This window comes from Protopterus annectens, chromosome 2.part0, assembly GCF_019279795.1.
Source record: "Protopterus annectens isolate FY-2018-M chromosome 2.part0, PAN1.0, whole genome shotgun sequence".
NCBI lineage: Eukaryota > Metazoa > Chordata > Ceratodontiformes > Protopteridae > Protopterus > Protopterus annectens.
The window spans coordinates 319,195,813-319,215,437 of record NC_056728.1 but is presented as its reverse complement, the minus strand read 5'-3'; the positions used below and the strand labels follow the sequence as shown (position 1 = coordinate 319,215,437).

General features: G+C 41.5%; 1 protein-coding gene across 2 annotated transcripts in view; it reads right to left on the bottom strand.

The window, feature by feature from the left end:
• SLC12A2 (solute carrier family 12 member 2) overlaps positions 1 to 19,625 on the bottom strand; it is a 2,115,502-nt gene that overhangs the window by 1,727,749 nt on the left and 368,128 nt on the right. For both annotated transcript variants that reach the window (XM_044060802.1, XM_044060801.1), the window contains exon 2: positions 10,331 to 10,447. In XM_044060802.1, the coding sequence (XP_043916737.1) occupies positions 10,331 to 10,447 (117 nt within the window). The remainder of the gene's footprint in view (positions 1 to 10,330; positions 10,448 to 19,625) is intronic.

The window sequence follows — 19,625 nt, the reverse complement described above, 5'->3', positions numbered from 1 at the left end:
ACATCAAAAATACGTCACCCTTTCTTTCCTCTTCCAGCTGCATGTATTTATCTAAGTGGTCACCACATACTGTACATGCACACGCCTGCATGCATGCGCAAGCATTCACGCACGCATGCACGTGCAAGCATTCACGCACGCACGCATGCACGTGCAAGCATTCACGCACGCATGCATGCACGTGCAAGCATTCACGCACCCACGCATGCATGTGCAAGCATTCACGCACGCACACATACATGTGCAAACATTCGCGCACACACACATACATGTGCAAGCATTCACGCACACACATACATGTGCAAGCATTCACGCACACACATACATGTGCAAGCATTCACGCACACATACATACACGTGCAAGCATTCACGCACGCACACATACACGTGCAAGCATTCACGCACGCACACATACACGTGCAAGCATTCACGCACGCACACATACACGTGCAAGCATTCACGCACGCACACATACACGTGCAAGCATTCACGCACGCACACATACACGCGCAAGCATTCACGCACGCACACAAACGTGCAAGCATAAACACATACATGTGTAAGAAGGAACTGTTGATTTTACTGTTGATGTAAAAACAGAATGGTTTAAGACAAAAATGGCAAAAAAAACTATCCAGTGATGTTTATCCACTTTCCTAACCAACATAATAGGTGCCCTTTTCCTCCACAGAAGGCAGCAACAGTAGTAGTTTAATGCTGAAGTAGTTCCATAGTAGATGGATACAACTATGACAACTATGTAGAATACATGTGTGACAATACACAGCGTCTATTCATCAATTTTAAATAATGACACTTTAAACTTTCCTCCGACAATGCTAACATTCTGCTAACATTCTGAGTAGATGATGCCAGTAACAAAAACAGTAACCATTTTTCACTTGTTAGTAAAAACTACACACTACTGCATACTTTAAACCAGTAGATCCTGGTAGTGATAACTTTATGTTGTAGAATTTAAGTTTTACTGGAGGTCTGATTTCCAAACAAATAGAAACGTAAATCCGAATATGGAAAGAGCATTTATTTTTAGCTCCTTTTCTCCCATGTAACCAAATCCACCTGCTGTACATGCTTATAAAAATAATTTATATAATGAAGAAATGGCTTAGCACAACAGTTCAGAGTCAAACTGAATATGTCCCATACATTTCCATACAGCTATTATTAGCCTGCAGTGTTGTTCTACTGCACTGGTGTCTTAAAGGGACAGATGCTGGCAATACACACTCAAACAAGTATTTGAAATTATGAATCTGGAAGAGGATCATCATCAATTGCTTGAAAAAAACATTTTAATTCACCAATTTTCTGGTCAACACTGATTTTCCATTTTGTCATTTCAACAAAAATACTGTTGTCTCTCCTACATGATTTTTAGAAGGCAAAACAGCAGAGACTGCTCTAGTACCAAAAGCTTTCAACAGCCACAACAGAATTTAAACATACTGATCTGTACAATACACTTAAGATTTTATCATCAGGACAAGTAGCTTCCATCTGATGTCCATGCAATCCCCTCCTTCAGAATAGCTACCCTCAAGACAAACACAGCTTTAAAAGTTCTACCTGTAGGGCATAACCTTTTGAAGGCAATCAAACACCTCCCCCTTTATATTAAGGCTAACATGCATTATTTTCATTTTGCAGGTTGTTTCAGACTTGTGAATGGTCATTCCTCCCCCATTCGACTCAACATTTACTTAATTTGTCATGGGTAATACTGGTCTAAAAGACTGATGCTCACCTGCATTATACTGCACATTACTAATAAAATAATTAAAATCATAGTTTGAAGGCCGTTATACTGCACCTGTTTAGAATTGTGTTACATTATTCCAAAAGATGCAAATGGGGGTAAAATTCAAACTGGTATTACTGCTGCTATATTTTCTAGACAAGAGTTAGACTGCTCAGCTTTACAACTTAAAACAGGTTTTATTACAAAAAAGTACCCCAGATTATAACTACACAAAATCCAAAAAGAACACCCCAGCCAGAAACATTTGCAGAGTTTACAAAAATGTAGTAATCCACTGCCGATCATGCAGTAACAGTGTCTCCTGATTTTGGTAGAGCATATACATCACTCTTGTAAGGGCAGCCACCATCAGTCTTCTCGCACTGAACCCATCAGGCAAGATGCTCTCCAAGGCTCAACACTCCACAAATAAGAAAGTACAGTTGTGTACTTTTACCATAACTATAGATGTACAGTGTATTCACTGTTGCAGTCATCACATTTGGGTTATCTGTCCGCAGGTAGCCCTCAGTCGGCCTGAATACCAGAGTCTTGGAATTTTTGCGTCGGCTGCTGTCGCTTCTTCCATGACGTCAGGTCATCAGGGGTATAAAACATGCAGCCAATGCCATTACATCAGTTTTTCTTGCCCCAGATGTCAGGTGCCCCCAAAATAGGAAGCAATTACATGGTATGTAAGACACCCAGCAAAAAAAACAAATACCAATGATACAAGATATGCCAAACAAAAAAAGATAGGTTGAAGTAAAGAGAAATCAGGGGGCTAGAGGAAGGGTAATCAGGACTGCAACAGTGAATACACTCCAACATCTACATTTATGGTAAGTGTAGACAACTGTACTCTGTTCTTCGTGTTTCACTGTTGCAGTCTTCACATTTGGGTTGATTCCCAAAGCGGAGGATGGGTGGAGGAAGTTAAGAAGCATTAGGGCTAGCAATCAAGACCTGTAAGACTGCTGTGGCAAATCCAGCTCTGGATTTAAAAAAGATAGTGGTAATGCTTGATGAAAGTCCGTACAGAACTCCAGGTTGCAGCTTCCAAGATGTCCCTGGTAGGGACTCCCCTGAGAAAAGCTGTAGAGGCTGATGTAGCTCTTTTGGAAATGTGTTTTGATCCCCTGTGTGGTAGGTTTCTCATTGTGTTTGTAGCAGAAATGGATGCAGTGTGCTATCCATTTAGAAATGGTTTGCTTTGAAATGGCCTTGCCCTCTGCCCCTGCAGCAAAGTTGACTAGCAGCTGGTCAGATTTCCTGAAAGGCTTAGCCTTGTCCAGATATAACCTAAGCTGCCTGTGCACGTCCAGGGAGTGCAGGATCCTTTCCCCCTTTATTTTGAGGGTTGGGGAAAAAAGTTGGCAAATGAATGGATTGGTTTAGAGCCACACTAGATACCACCTTGGACATAAATGAAGGGTTGGTCCTGAGGGAAACCCTGTCCACATGGAAGACAGTGAAGGGTTCCACGGCCATAAGGGATTGTAATTCAGACACTCTTCTTGCTGAAGTGATGGCTAAAAGTAAAGCTATTTTCCATGAGAGGAATTTTAACTCTGCTGTAGCTGCAGGCTCAAAGGGCGGAAGCGTGAGCTTTTCTAATACAAAGTTAACATCCCAGGCTGGAGTGGGAGCTCTCCTGGGAGGTCTTAAATTTTTTGCTCCTCTCAGGAACTGTTTGACCAGAGGAGAAGGGCAGCTCAGTGTTATAATGAGCTGACATGGCAGAGGCATGAATCTTAATTGAAGAGAAGGATAGGCCTTTGTGGAACATTTCATGTTAATTAAGATAGTATATGAGGTAGGCTGGGCACAGTTGTGTCCATTCCTGGAGACTGGCTCCAGGCACAGTATCTTTTCTACTTTTCTGAATAGGATTTCCTAGTATTAGGCCTCCTTGCCTCCAGAATGACATCCAGCACCTACTTACTGAGAGTTGCTGGTGATGAGCTCAGGGGATGAACCAGGCTGCTAGGTTCAGGGTCTGGAGCTGAGGGTGCAAAATCTGGCCCTCCTGCTGGGACAGCAGAGAAGGGGTCCGAGGCAGATGCCATGGTGGCACTACTGTCAGACTGTGCAAAAGAGGGTACCAGTGCTGGCGTGGCCCGACTGGTGCAATCAGGATTGCCCTTGACTTGTCCTGTTTGATCTTTAGAACCCTCGAGAGGAGGGGCAGAGGGGGAAGGGTAAAGACTGAGAGGCTTTCCCAGGCAAAGGTCAAGGCATCCACTTTCCAAGCTTGGCTGTGGGGAGTTCTGGTGCAAAATTTGCTCAATTGGTAGTTCTGAGGGGAAGCAAAGAGGTCCACCTCTGGTGCGCCCCACCTGTCCCACAAAAGCTTGAATATTTTAGGTTCCAGTTTCCACTCATGCGGGTCCATTAGATTTCTGCTTGTCGTTTGCCACTGAATTTAGTTTGCCTGGCAGGAATTGAGCTTGCAGGTGCACTTGGTTGCTCAAAGCTGTGTCCACAGAGCCATGGCTAATCTGCAGAGTGGGTAGAAATGGGTTCCCCCCTGCTTATGTACCACATAACTGCGGTGTTGTCTATCAATAGTTGTCCTGGAAGAATAAGGCCTTTGAAGGCCGTCAGGGCATTCTGTACAGCTAAAATTTAGTTTTGATTGATATGCAGGTGCATTTGATTTGGGCTCCATTTGCCCTGAATGCATTGTGTCCTGCCATGCGAGTCCCCCATGCATAGTCTGATGCGTCTGTTAGGGTTTGGGTGGCAGGGGGTTGAGTGAAAGGGAGTCCCTTGTTGTGGTAGCAAGCCTCTGCCCACCAAAGGAACTCTGTCCTTAGGCAAGGAATGATAGGAATCATTGTTTCCAGGTCCTGAGAATGTTGACACCAGAGACTTAAGTACCACTTTAGTTTCTTCATATGCAGTCTTGCATATGGAATTAGTAGAATGCAAGAGGCCATGAACCCTAGGGCTTGCAGTATTTTTCTTGCAGATAGCCGGGTTTTGGTGGCCAGTAGACTGAAGTAGCTTTTCAAATAAATCTGTTTTTCTGGAGTTAGGAATGTCATCTGGGAAGTTGTTTTCAAGCTTGCTCCCAGGAATACAATTTGTTGGCTGGGTACCAGATATGATTTCTTTTCGCTGATGGTGTACCCCAGTGAAGTTAGAAGTCTCTTTACAAATACCAGTAGCAGTTCCTGACTGTCCGCCTGAAATCAGGCAATCATCCAAGTATGGGTAAATTTGGATTGATCTCTGCCTGCAAAATGCAATGGCTGGAGCTAGGCATTTTGTGAATACCCTGGGCGCTGTAAATAAGCCAAAGGGAAGTGCAAGAACTGATAGTGCCTACAGCCTGCTCTGAAACGTAGGTATTTTCTGCAAGATCCCCTTTATAGGGATGTGCAGATAAGCTTCTTTTAAGTCTAGGGTTGCTAGCGAGGAGTTCTTGGCTTGCATAGGGAGCAGCTGTTGGAGAGTAAGCATTTTGAATTTTGGAACCACCAAAAAGGTGTTGAGAATAGACAGATCTAGGATAGGACACGAGGAGTTTTCTTTTCTGGGTACCAGAAACAGTCTGGAATAAAAGCCTTGTCCCCTTTGTTCTGCTGGGACAGGCTGAATAGCCTTGATACTGAGAAGAGAAAGTACTTGCTTTTGGGCCTCTACCCACTGTTTGGGGGGAGGTCTGACCATCTGCTTGGGGTTGGGAGTGAGTGGAAATGGAATCTGTATCCCTGGGAAACCATCTGTCCTAGGTAATGTACTCCCAGTTTTTGGCATGCAGGGCAAGTTTCCCCCTTAAAGGTGCGAGTACTTCGGCAAGACTTGAAAGAGTTAAGGATAAGTCATTGTGAGATTTTACCATAGGATGGTGGTTTACTACTCCCTGTTTTGGAGGTGGGAGCACTCCATTGCTTAGATCTGTGTACACCCTGAGACTGTAGTCTTGGTGGTCTGCTGCCGCTGAGTTTGGACTGAGAAGGTCTGGGAGGGACTGGAAAAGACCAGTTTTTTGCACAGATTTAGTTTTTTCCTCCATCCTTTTGAGGACTTCTGCTTTATTGCCAAATAGACTGTCTTGGTTTAATGGTGCATCCAGTAATTTTGCTTTGACATGATCTGGCAAGGTTTGTTCCTTAAGCCAAGCATGCCTTCCAAGAACAGACCCAGTGACAGCGCGTCTATATCACATTATCATATGATGTAAATAGCGAACGCTATTTCATTGTACCAATATCGAAATAACAAAATATCGAACAAACGGAACAGCAAATTTTTTCCCAGGGAAAAAATTTGCAGCTCCATTAAAACAAACAAACAAAAAAAAAAAAAAAAAAACTTGAATACAAATTTAAGTGAGGGGCTTCGTCCCCCACCCCCCTACTTAAATATACCAACTCTAAGATTGCACCATAGTGGAGGAAATGGCAAAGTCCCGAAGACGGCCCACCAAATTTTTTCCCTGGGAAAAAAATCGATGTTCCGTGACTTCGCTATTTTGCCATTGACAGTATCAGATCGACTAAATAGCATTCGCTATTTAGTCCATTCGATAGAGTCATATAGACCCGTGACAGCAGCCCTGCAAGATGCTTCAAGGCATCAAAACCACATTGCAAAGTATGTTTACCAACTTGGTTTGCAGAATGCATTAACTCTTGTAACTATGTTCTGTACAATCAGGAATCAACATATTTTTATGTTCTGCACAATCAGGAATCAACATATTTTTCTGTTTAATTAGTTCCACAACATGTTGCTGATACTTTAACATATGAAACTGGCAATTTAAAGCCCTGATGGCAAGAGTAGCAGAGGTGTAAACCTTCCTACCCAATCTGTCTAAAGCCCTAGAGCCCCTGTCTGAAGGGGTAGGGTTTTTGGCAGTTGTAGCCTTAATGCCTTTAGATCCTTGGGAAATGGTCTCTGGATCCGCTGTAGGATTCTTAGAGGAATTTGTTGGAGTCGGGTACTCTATAGTTCCTGTCAGGTTTCCTGGGAGCTGGAGGCAAAGTATCAGGGGTAAGGCTGGATTGCAAGAAATCATCATCCACAATTTCCAGAACAGGAGGAATAAGCTAGAAGCCTGTGCTGAGGCAAGTTAAAAAATTACGAGTTTCTTTTTGGACTGTGACTAGTCCTGGTTCTCCCAGCGGAAATGCTCCCCAAGGGTATGCAAGGTTTCACTAAAAGAAAAATCTTCTGGTGGGAAAGCAGAGGGAATGGAATCCTCTGCATCAGAATCCTCATATGTAGATAAGGGTATGTCCTGGAAATCAGAAGGATCAAAGTAATCAGACTCCTGATCTTACGAATCAGAAGGAAATTCAGTTCTTGGTCTTTTAGAGGGGGAAGGCTGACTTCCCCTGATTAAAGTAATAAGGTCTTTAGCCATTCGAAGCATTTGTTTTTGTGGCATGTGGGCCTGAGAATGAGCTTTGGTTGGTTTCCTAGGTATAGTGTGAACTCTAGGCCTGAGAAATTCAGCCTTTTTGGTTTGAAACGAAGTAGTCTGTTTAATATGAAAATCAGAAGGCCTGAATACACCCTCAGAAGCCGGTGCCTGCACAACGGCTCCGGACCCATCCAAGGTAGAGACATCTGCAGGTTCCATGATTGAAGAAGCATCTCGCGGCATTTCAGACTCCGAATGGGTCTCAGCAGCGGCCTGCGAATCTGTGGAAGCAGGTATCAGGGGCTGCAAAAGCACATCACTGAGTACCGGCGGACTAGCGACTTGCTTAACGGTAACATCATCGGCAGTTTTGGAACTATGCAGCCTGTCTCTGTCTTTATCCTTACATTTTTTCAGTAGGTCGGTAGTTGGATGGCTTATTAAAATCATTTCAGAATACGGAGATAGAGAGCGAAAGATTTAGCGACAAAAATAGCCCAACAACAAATAGTTCGGGCGTTGAACAAGGCACAAACCCGACAGCGAGGGACGTCGTGGTCTCGGCCTAAACAGGTGACACAGTAAGAATGAAAATCTCTGAGGTATTTGCTTTCCACAGGCAAGACCATTATTAATTTTTTCTGACATCAATTACACCAGGAAAAATAGGATCCCCAACGGGGTACTCCTCTTTAGAAGACTTCAGCTCAAACTCTGAAAACAAAAATTTCAGGAGACGGCCGACTGGCACTTGCGAACTGCTTCTGCTTTGGGCACTGCACGGTGAGAAAAACTGATGTAATGGTGTCTTCTGCAATGTTTTATACCTCCGACGACCTGACGTCATGGAAGAAGCGACAGCTTCTAATGCAGAAATCCCAAGACTCTGGTATTCCGACTGAGGGCTACCTGCGGGCGGATAACCCAAATGTGATGTCTGCAACTGTGAAACAGGATCATCTTAAGGCCAATACAAAATGGTGATTTGGAGGGAACTCACCATCTGAAACCTTGTGTGTACTAATCACAAAACTAACACTTGATTCAAAAACACTTCCAGTGTTTTTGGTTTTGGGCACTATTCTGTGCATCAAAGGGCTCCTCTGGTTTCTGACTTGCAGTATCCCTACTTCTTAGTAGATCCACATAAACAGATACAGGTTTTAACATATAAACTCCTCTTATAGACCTTTGCCACTGTGAATGCATAGTATACTGAAAGTAAACCCAATCCATCGACCTCTAATGTATGCACAACCTAGTCCAGACTACAGGTTCAATATGAATATAACACGTAAACCTTCTCTTTAGGCCTCATCTTTTCATGCTAAGCCACATACGCAACTTCACGTCCTTGTTCAAATCTTGTATCACAAACCATGAGAGCAAATTAGCCTACCCTTTACTGTCAGCAGAAAAGTCAGTCAAGTAACCAGAAGGCATTATGACATGGCATCCATATCTAGGTCAACAGCAAATTTTCAATTCAACATTCACACCACTACAGAGTGAAAGTCTTTGTTAGTTATAGAGTGCTAAACTAACACAGGCCTCTGATATAGGGATGATACAGTCTGTTAACTGATTTTTTAGAAAATTAGTTACATAGCTTACTGGCCGGTGCCATTTTCTTCTCAGGTGATTTACCCAATGATGAAACTGCAGTGTCCCAAAAATAAGAAAATAGCAAAACACTGCTGAGCCTTAATCTCAGTGTAAAACAACTTCATGTCACTGCATTCCTCAATACAACAGAGATCACTGATCCATTGTCTCTCCAAGAAGACAGTTTACTTCCAGATTTACTGTTAGAAGTAGCAAGTCTGATTTACTTTGCATTACACTGACCTTTAGCTCTGACAGCTGTGCTCCAAGCAAAAAATCACAATAATTTATGGTATTTTCACAGAAATCATATTTAGGGGTCAGAAAAAGATGCAACCCCTGACTAATCATAAAAACAGAATCCTACAAGTTCAAGATCTCCACTGGTGCAAGGATTTTTACTTTGACGTGCAGTACCCCATCATATGTTTCAGCCATGCTTACTGCTGGTTATAGTCCAAACAAGGAAATAGAACTAACAGCTTATGGCTGGGTCATCCATTCTGGGGGCCAGAGACTGACCCCAACAGCAGCCAAGAACAGATGGCATTCAATAAAGTTGTGCAAAAGTTAATGACAAACATTTAGTAATGATAATGTTGACACCATCTTATTTTTAATGGCATGAAGTCACTGCATGCAATATCCCCTCAAAGAACAAATTAGTAAGAAAAAAATTGCTGGTTGTATCAAGACCATCAGATGTGATCCTTTAGCATCATGCCACCATACCTTGCACAGTTCAGTGGCACAGTGGCTCAGTGTTGCAAGTGGTGCAGTAAGTGATCTTGAAGATAAACAGTTGACAGTAAAGGGCTGTAACAGCTGTATAGGCAAGACATGTTTAAACAAAATGGTGAGAAGTATCTGACAAAAATGGGGGAACTGAACACAAGGGTTGGGATTAATTTGTTTACATTTTTAAGGAAGATTTGTTGGGAACAGTTTATGATCTCTTTGGACAACTGCATGAAGTTATCCACTAGCAGTGAGCTGGCATCAGCAGATGATGGTGACTGCTTCCCTTATCACGTCCCACAGTCCCATTTACCACTGGGCTGAGGTAAGAGCTGCCCACTTCCACCTTCTGCGTACCAGTCACTGATGGAAATGAAATACAGCTAGATGGCAAGGTGACCACACAAAGATTACAAAAGGGGTTGGGCATTACTTCTCTAAAGCTGACATCTGGACAGTTCTTAATAAGGAACAATGGTAGCAGACAATCAGTGCATGGTTGTGGTCATGACTCAACTTTAATGGGAAAAGGAATATGGAGTAGAGGAGTTCAATGCTATCCACTAATGTACAAGACATGCCTGATATTCCAAGTTACTACCGTTTTACACTTCATAGGTAATGTTAACATAAGTGAAAACAGATTAAGCTGTCTCATCAAGTACTAAGTCAGACAACAGAAGTAAACCCACCTAAATATAGTTAGGACTCCTTTGCATGCACACTACAAATAAATTGTGCATTGTATACACAGAAAATATCTACATAAAAATGTGTTTTGCCTAACACATACTTATCATGACAACACCTAATGATGTTTTGGAATAAATGGCTACAAAACTTACCAGTACACCTTTAATCCACCCAAACCTTACAGCTCCTGTGGTGTCAACTACAGTAGCAGCAATGGTCTCTTCAGCTGGAGTATCCTCCCCTGTCATAAAACCATCTTCAAACGGTTCCTGAGATGCAAGACAAAACAGGATTGTGAAAAAAAGTTTCAGAAACAGCAAAAGAAATTACAATTACCTACTCAAACTGCACAAAAATTGTACTCATTTTTTGAAATCACATGGCATGCTTTTTGGAAGTTGGGAGGAAGTAAATCGAGAAAACTTGTGCGAACAAGACTGAAACATGCAAACCACACAGTGGCCGATACCAAGACTAAACCTGTGACCTTGTCACTGTACAGAACAGTGCAAGAAATCAAATAAAACACATTTCAGTTACACTGAAAGAAAACCTACATTTTACAGGGTTACTATGAAAAACAGTGGCATTCATTAACTACAAATATAAAAAAATGAAGGTGTTTATTAGCCATTTACTATGCTCTCCAGAGTTGCCCCTTACTATCGTCATACAGAAAGAATAGTACATCTTATATAATTCACACATGAAAATTACAGTGCAAGTCCATGTGAACAGCAGTATCAGTTGGTAACTGTCAAAAATAGCAACAGCTATGTTAAACAAATGTTCTTATTAGCACAACTTACATTATTCAAATAACTTTGTATGAGGGAGTAAATCCACACCCTTGAACTCAATTTACCAACTCAGAGGTCATGCTAACTTGGAATAATAAAGGGTAAACTTTATTTTGATACAAAACCAACTATTTCCCCTTCCTCCAAAGTTATGTGATACTGGAGTTAATGTATTTAGAGTATAGAGATGTGAATGGGGAGGTGGTGTAGCCTTTTAAAAAACTGGTTATGCTGTATTGATTACATTAAATCCCTGTCTCTTTTGGCTTTTCCCGGTTAGGGGTCGCCACAGCCGAGCTCCGGTCCGCCAATGATAGGTAGTTGATTTTTACGTACCGAGTTACCAGCTCTGACGCACAACCTTCAGCGAAGGCACGCCCATTCGCGCATGTCTCCACGCAGAAGACGCTCTAGCTGAGAATCGAACCCGACAGCGTCTTACTGTGAGGCGACAATGCTACCGCAGCACCACCACCGCGGGTGTCTACATTAAATCCCTATAGGCAGAATTTGTTTTTTTTTCAGAGAAAACAGGATACAGTATTGAGCACTAGGTGGTGCCAGAGGGCTGCCACTACTTGGGAAGCTCCATGATGGAAGAAGAGCTTACACACTGTTGCTGGAGAAATTCTGGGAAGAGTGAGAGAGAATCGGCGTGAGATGAATTCCTAATTCTGGAGTTGGAGCGTAGAGGTCTACATACAGAAGTACTGGAGAATAATGAATAAAGGTTAACTAAATGTAAAGGAGGGGGGCCGAGATGGAGTGTTGGGATGCATTCATTGCTACAGTAGCAGCTGGATAAGGAAGCCAGTAACATGGCAGAGATGTGGAATACAGAGGCTAAAGGCATGTCCAGCTAATGGAATCAATTTAAGGAATATGCCTCTGCAATACAGTAGCTTGAAAGACAGTGTTATAAGGTAAGGAGCAAGCAGTGTACAATTTGAAGAAAGGTATTTTGACAGGAGTAGAAGGGCAACAGCTTCAAGAAAAATAAATGGTAAGAACAAGCAAAACCAGTGTTACAATTGCAAGTGTGACACTATGGACAATATCACACGGTCATTAAGATTTACTTTAACATGTAAGAGCACTGACATTTGGGGTTGGAGGAACTTTCTGAAGTAACTTGAGACTTTCAGGTGCAGAAACGTTTACAGGTAAAATACAAAAATGAAATTCCACCATGGAGAGACTCATTTTGCTGAATTTTGGTTTACAGTTAAAGAAAATGGACTGTCCAATTCACAAAGAGGTCAGACTCAACTTTTTCCTGAAAGCATGAGATTAAGTGCATGGCAAAGAAAATTTATGACAGTACATGTATAATAACATATGGACAGGAATATGGGAAGTGCAGGTTATATTAGATATGGATATATTTGAAATACGCTATAACTGTTATTAGGGGGACACAGTTTTTTTTCCCATTCATTATCAAATGATTACTTCTATTCTGAAGATGAAAAATACATTTTAAGGAATGCACAAAAAAAAAAGGACGATGTGGGGAGCATGGCCATGGTGTTAGGAAGTGTACAATACTTTATGGGAAATGCAGAGTCTCTGAATTTTTGGTTTGAACATCTAATGCTGGAAAAAAGGTACTTGGTAAAAGAGAGGAAGGCAACTTGCAGAAGGCAATATTCGGGAAGCAAAATGGCTCATGTAGGCGAGGAAGAAAGTGAAAGTAATAGACTCAAGGTAAAGAAAAACAGCAAAAGGAACTAAATTGTAGAGGAGATTCAGATACAAAAAGTAGTACGGGGAGCTGGCAAGTAAATAGGAGGAAAGTGGTGATTCACAAGGAAGACGACAGCAAAAAGTGAAATCTGTTGGAGGGTGGTGAGGAAGAGAAAAATAAAAGGATAAAAGATGCAAGAAAGGGAAGGGGAAGGTATGGGTATTTTTGTTTTAAATGTGAACAGTAAAAGTGAAGGGTTGAATGGTGTAAGGAAAAATGAATGTATTATGTTTCTGGATACAAGAGTTGTTAAAGTAGAAAGCTGAAGCTGTATGGGAAAAAGATATTTTTCAGTACGATATGAAAAGTGCTTTCAGGGTGTTAGGAGGAAAAAGGGAAGGCAAGATAGATGGAATGGTAGTTGAGAATGGGGTGGTAAAATATAAACAAATTATGGGGATAAATTAAATTATGTATAAGGAGGAAGTTAAAAGGGGAAGCTGGAAAGAAAAGAAAATTTCAGATACTTCAAAATGTAAAAAAGAAAAAATTGCGCTGAAGTAGAAGAGGTTAAAGAAGGAAAGGGGGAATCTGCACCAGTCTTTGATGGGTCAAGTTATGGATGTTAAAAGGGAAGGAGGGCAAGGGAAAAAGTATTTGTGGAAATACTGAATGAAAGGTTACAGAGGAATGGATAGAAGAGGAGATGAAAGATATCTGCTGGGGTGACTGTATATAAAAGTAATACACTTAAGCCAATAACACAAGAAAAAAGTATGAAAAATATAAAGCAATGGAGAAAAAATGTAAAGACTGTAAAGAAGATATGTCAAAGCATTATTGTTGGATTGTAAAAAAGATGAAGACTTAGAAAACTAAAAAGAATATTTTTTAAACAAACATGGATACACCACTGTATGGGAAACATGAAAAATGTGAGCTTGATAAATTGGAAAGGATATTGATGGCAACAGTATGGGTTGTTAAAGAAAAGATGTGATGACTTGTATAATAAAAATAGGAATGATAATACGTTGGCTGAAAGTTCTGCAGAAAAGGATAGGGACAGAATAAAAAGTGTCTGTGTGAAACTGAAGATGCAAAGTACCGAAATTACTGTAGAGAAGGGTGTGATGTATTGACCTATATAAACATTGGATGCATGCAGTATGTCAGTTTCCTTGACATATGGAAAACCTGGTACAGCTGGAAAAAAATATCAGCTAATCAAACTGTACCAGCTCTTCCTGAGCAAGATCGGAGTACAGCAGGGAGCGAGAAATTTACCTTTTCCCTACTGTAGTGCATCTCAGAGTTGAGAAATTTAGCACGGGGGGGGGGGGGGGCAGAGGGGCATGCCTCTTGCAAAAAAAAAAAAACGTTTTCTGTTCTCCACCCTCCTACTGTGTTTTCTGGATTGACATTTTAATTCAATCCTTTGTGCTTCAATGCTATATTTTGCTGAAATATGTATACACACAAGTACAACATGGGTCACTATCACAATGGTGAATGCTCACATAATCAATATCCATAATGTCAAGCTGAAAAGCTCAAACTACAGATATCGAAACCAGGGAACTACAGACACTTTTGCTGGAGGGGTATGCCAACCTGTACCCCCTGGTAAACCCCAAGACTGCATTACAGTGAAGGAATGATACCCAAACCCCTATGTAGATTCCACACAATACAGGTCACTGCATAGCAGAGATGTTTCTGTAGCTGCCTTGTTTCAATATTGTGCAATTTGAGCTTTTTGGCTCGATATGCAGTATTCATTACTCTAGGGATTCCCTGCCAAGGGAAGCCCGATGTCCGGCCAGCATACGGAAGTCTTTAGGTTGCTTTAAGGGATGCCACACATCACACATATGCTCCTCACATAGCAAAGAGTATAAAGGTGAAGTCCGGATGTACCATCCTCAAAATTGAAAGCCCCAGTAGGAATGCCAGTCCAAGGAGTAGAAAGGTAATCAGTACATTCAGAAGAGAAATAGACTAGGGGGTGAATACTGCAACAGTGAAGAGAAGGACATCTACAATTATGGTAAGGTTTTACACAAATGTACTCTTCATTTCACAGTTGCAGTATTCATTACACTGGGGAGACTGCCAAAGCTCAGGAAGGACCTGCACATCTCTCTAGGAAGCCATGAAGAATAGCCCTAGCTCTGGAAATCCCATCCAACTCATAGTGCTCGATAAATGTATGCAGAGAAGTCCAGGTAGCTGCCTCAAGAATAGAATTACTGTCCAAACCCTTAAAAAAATACCCGAAAAAGCCACAGCTCTAGTAGAATGAGCCTTAACAGAAGGAAGGTTCTTACCATGAAAGGAACAAAAGAAAATGGCCAGAAAGTTTTAAAAAAAAGTAGTAGTCTACTTGTACATAGCTAAACCTGGGACCTAGGATGAAAGGAAACAAAAAGCTGATCAGATTTTCTAACATTCCAGTCTTATCCAAATAACATCGGAGTTGTCTATGCACATCCAACATGTGCAGCACCTTCTCACTGACAGACTGCAGAGAAGGGAAAAAGTGGGCAAATGAACAGACTGATTAAGCGACAAGATTCACCACTTGGGCATAAAAGGATTACTATGAAGGGATACCCATCCTTATGAAACGCCAAAAAAGGACGACAAGCCATAAGGGCTTGAAGCTCAGACATCTGTCTGGCAGAAGTAAAGGCTAACAAAAGTACAGTCTTCCAAGAACAGTGTTGCAAGAACGCTGAAGCTGCAGGCTCAAAAGGCGCCTGGGTCAATTTTTCTAAAAGAAAATTAAGATCCCAGGGAAGGGGAACAGGCTTCCTGGGAGGCCCAATATGAAGGATGTCTTTAAGAAATTGTTTAGCCTCAAATCTAGAAGCTTAAGGAGATAAAGGAAGATGAGAGAGAGCAGATAAGTGGCCCTTTACTGAAGAATAAAACAATCCAACATTGAGCAATTCACACAAATAAGAGAACCAAAGGAACATCCAGAGAAAGTGGATCCAAGTTACAAGACAGACACCAAAACAGAAAACCTCTTCCATTTGGAGAAGTAGGATTTCCCAGTATTGGGCTTCCTGGCCTCCTGCAGGGCCCTAAGCAAGTCCTCAGAAAAAAGGCGTCTATGAGGAATCAAATTCGTATCACCCATAGTGTCAGCTGAAGAGTGGACAGGGGGAGACATACGAGGAATCCCTTATCTTGTGTGAGTAGGTCCACCATGTGCGGTAACTTGTGATGATTGCCCTTGGCTAAATGCAGAAGAGGGAACCAATGCTGTCTCAGTCAAAAGGGAGTCACCAACAAAATGTTGGGAGTATCCTGTTGAAATTTGAACAAGACTTTTGGAATGAGGCGGAGGGGAGATAAAGGATAAAGAAACATCCCCTTCCAAGAAAAAGGAATGGGCACCAAACTTTACGGAAGAGAAGAGTCCCTGCAAGTATGGCAAGTGCATGGCTCAAAAAAACTCAAAGTGATTCAAAAAACCAAAAGCCAGCACAAAGTGGTGTGCAAAACATATTAATCCTTTATTAAATAGTTAAATCATGGCAAAAACAGACCATTTTCGGCAAGTTCAATAAGCCTTCATCAGTGTAAGGAAAGACACGCACCAAATGCCCTTGTATACCAAAAGAACAGAGAAATACTCCTGGGGATTGGCTGGCTACAAGTGCACATTAAAGCCCAGGTGGGAACAAATCACGCAGCTTAATGATCCAATTTTTCTCTTTATTATTAAGTATATTGTGCCAGCCAAGTTTATGTGACTTGTCACCACAAATTATATCTAGGATGGTGAACCTGAAGTTTGCTGAGGTGTGCATCAAAGAATATTTAAATAAAGCATTGCTATTTCTTTTCTGGCTGTCACTCGTATTCAGCTATCCGAAGTCTAACTGGTAGAGAAGTTTGCCCTTTCTAAAAGGCTGAGTATAAGCATGTTGCGAGGTATATGACCCAATCTGTACCGCAGTTAGCTAGAAATTTTATATCAAAGACCAAGCCTGCATTCTTGCAAATAAATTGTTTAGTTTTGACCTGACACAATGTACACAATGTCCACAGGGGACACAGCCATGCAAAAGGTCCCCTGTTAAAGTGACTTGGAATTGTGAGCCCGTCTTGGTGGAATCAGGTTTGTAATGATTAAAATGTTCTCCCAAGAATTTTGCCTTCCCGATAAGAAAAAAAGCATTTATCCTGTAATATCTGTGATAGTCTATGATCGGCCAGAAATATGTTCCAGTGTCTGTCGATAATGTTAAGCAATGCATTGGTATTGCGCCCATAAGTGATCACCAGTCTGATTTCAGAATGGCACTGTGGCCATTTTTCTTTGTAGACCATGAAGTCTTGTCTGTTCACTGAGGACACCCAATTGCTGGCTGTAAGAATGGTTCTGGTTTTATATCCATGGGCCTGAAACCTGTTGATAAGTTCCTTTTTGTAATGTTCATACCTGTCAGGATGGGAACAAACGGTAACAGAAGGTACAATGTAACAAAGAAACTGAAGGTAAGGAGAGCAAGTTAAGTGACAGGATTGGATGAACAAACAGAGAGGAAATAAATGCAACAATGTAGACAAATACTTAAGGCAACAAGAAGAAGTTTTAACAGTTAGGGAAAAGTTAAAGCAAGATAAGGGAATATGGATTCAGTATTAGACGAGACAAAAATGGGAAGAAATTATGGAGGAAACTGAATGTTTAAGTATAACATATGGAAAAAGGAGAAGAAAAAATGGAAGGTGAAAATATCTGGAAATGTTAACATTTGGATAAAAAATTACAATGGAAGAAACTAAGGAAGGAATCAGCATCAAAAGTGCAGTTGTGCACACCTACCATAAATGTAGATGTTCTTCGTGTTTCACTGTTGCAGTCATTACATTTGGGTTATCTGCTTGCATTATACCTCAGTCAGCCTGATTAACAAAGTCTTGGGTCCTGCGTCAAATGTTGTCCCTTCTTCCATGATGTCAGGTCGTCAAGGGTATAAAACATGAAGCAGACATCATTACATCAGTTTTTCTTGCCCCAGATGTCAGGTGCCCCCCTAATGGGAAGAAATTAAATCTATAATTACAAGGATATACCTCCAACAAAAAAGCAAATACACCAAAAAGCTTTTTGAGCATAGTAAGGGAGAGTAGAGGTATAACCAAAAGAAGAAAGGGGGCTGGAGGGAGGGTTACCAGGACTGCAACAGTGAATACACTATCATCTACATTTATGGTAAGTGTACACAACTGTACTATGTTCTTCATGTTTCACTGTTGGAGGAATTTAAATAGAAGTAGGACCAGCTATAAGGCCCTGCAAGAGTGCAGTGGCAAAGCCAGCTCTAGATTTAGAGAAAATTGGCAAATGATAATTCTTGGTGAAAGTATGTACAGAACTCCAGATAGCAGCTTCTAGGATGTCCCTGGTAGGGACGCCCCTGAGAAAGGCTGCAGAGGCAGATGCAGCCCTGGTTGAATGGGGTCTGATGCCCTGTTGGTAGGTTTTTCATGGTGCTTAGCAGAAATGAATGCAGTGGCCTATCCATTTTAAGATGGTTTGCTTTGAAATAGCTTTCCCCTCTGTCGCTGCAGCAAATGCTCCAGCAGTTCAGATTTCCTTTGAGGTTTAGTCCTGTCCAAGTAGAATCTAAGTTGTCTGTGCACATCTAAGGAGTGCAGTATCCGTTCCCCTTTGTTCTATGGGTTTGGAAAGAAGGTAGGCAAATGAATGGACTGATTAAGAGCCACACTGGATACCACCTTGTGCATGGAGGGATTGGTTCTGAAGGACACCCTGTCCACATGAAAGATGATGAAAGGCTCCACTGCCATAAGGGCCTGTAACTCAGATACCCTTCTTGCAGAAGTGATTGCTAAAAGGAAAGCTGTTTTCCAAGAAAGACATTTTAAATCTGCAGTAGCAGCTGGCTCGAAAGAAGAAGAGTGAGTTTCTCCAAGACAAAGTTAAGGTCCCAGGCTGGAGTTGGAGCTCTCCTGGGTGGCCTTAAAGTTTTGGCCCCTCTGAGGAACTGCTTGAGCAGTGGGTGAGAGAAGAGGGGAGGCTCTGTGCTGTAAGGAGCTGAAATGGCTGAGGCATGAATTTTGATGGAGGAAAAGGACAAGCCCTTAAGAAGCATCTGAGTCAAGTATTGTAGAATCTGAGGTACATTTGGCACTGCTGCGCTCATCCTTTGAGACTGATTCCAGGCACAAAATCTTTTCCATTTTGCAGCGAAAGATTTTCTAGTACTAGACCTCCTTTAATGAAATCCCTCACTGATTTACTGAGGGATGGTAAAGGAGAAATTAGGTAATTAGCCATGCTGCTAGGTTCAGGGTTTGCAGCTGAGGGTGCAGAATCTGCTTCTCCTACAGATATGCCCAACATATCAGTATTGGTGTGATTTTAAAGATTACTTAATTTCTGTTTTAAGTAGAACATGAGTGGAGATGTATCTGTCATCTTCATAAGGTGGCTCATGCATAACACAATAATGTTAGCAGCCTTGTGTTAAGCTCTCTAATCTGTTTTTGAAATTGGCACCCAGATAGTATATAATACTGTAGAGGCCTCATCCCAAAGACAGATTTGGGATTATTAGCTTCATTTACTTATTACAGATTACATTAATTATACAGCAATGTTATGTTTACATTGTTTTGCCCTCTTTCATGTTTAGGATCCCATATGCCTGCTGTGCTCTACCCTTCTGATTCATTTCTGTGACTTGCACAAGAATTCCCATTGCTGTTTTGGCCCCCTACCTCAAACACATACCATTGCTCTTGGCATAGAAACTGTGGTAGGACAACTCTTCACAGCAGTAGTGTTCGTGGTGTATTTTGCATCTGATGAGGGTCTTGCTGTTTCTTGCTGCCTCCTATCCCAGCATTTTATTTTGCTTGTTTAGCTTTGTAAATGCTTTTCTTTTTCCAGGCTTCCTGTTAAGAAAATTT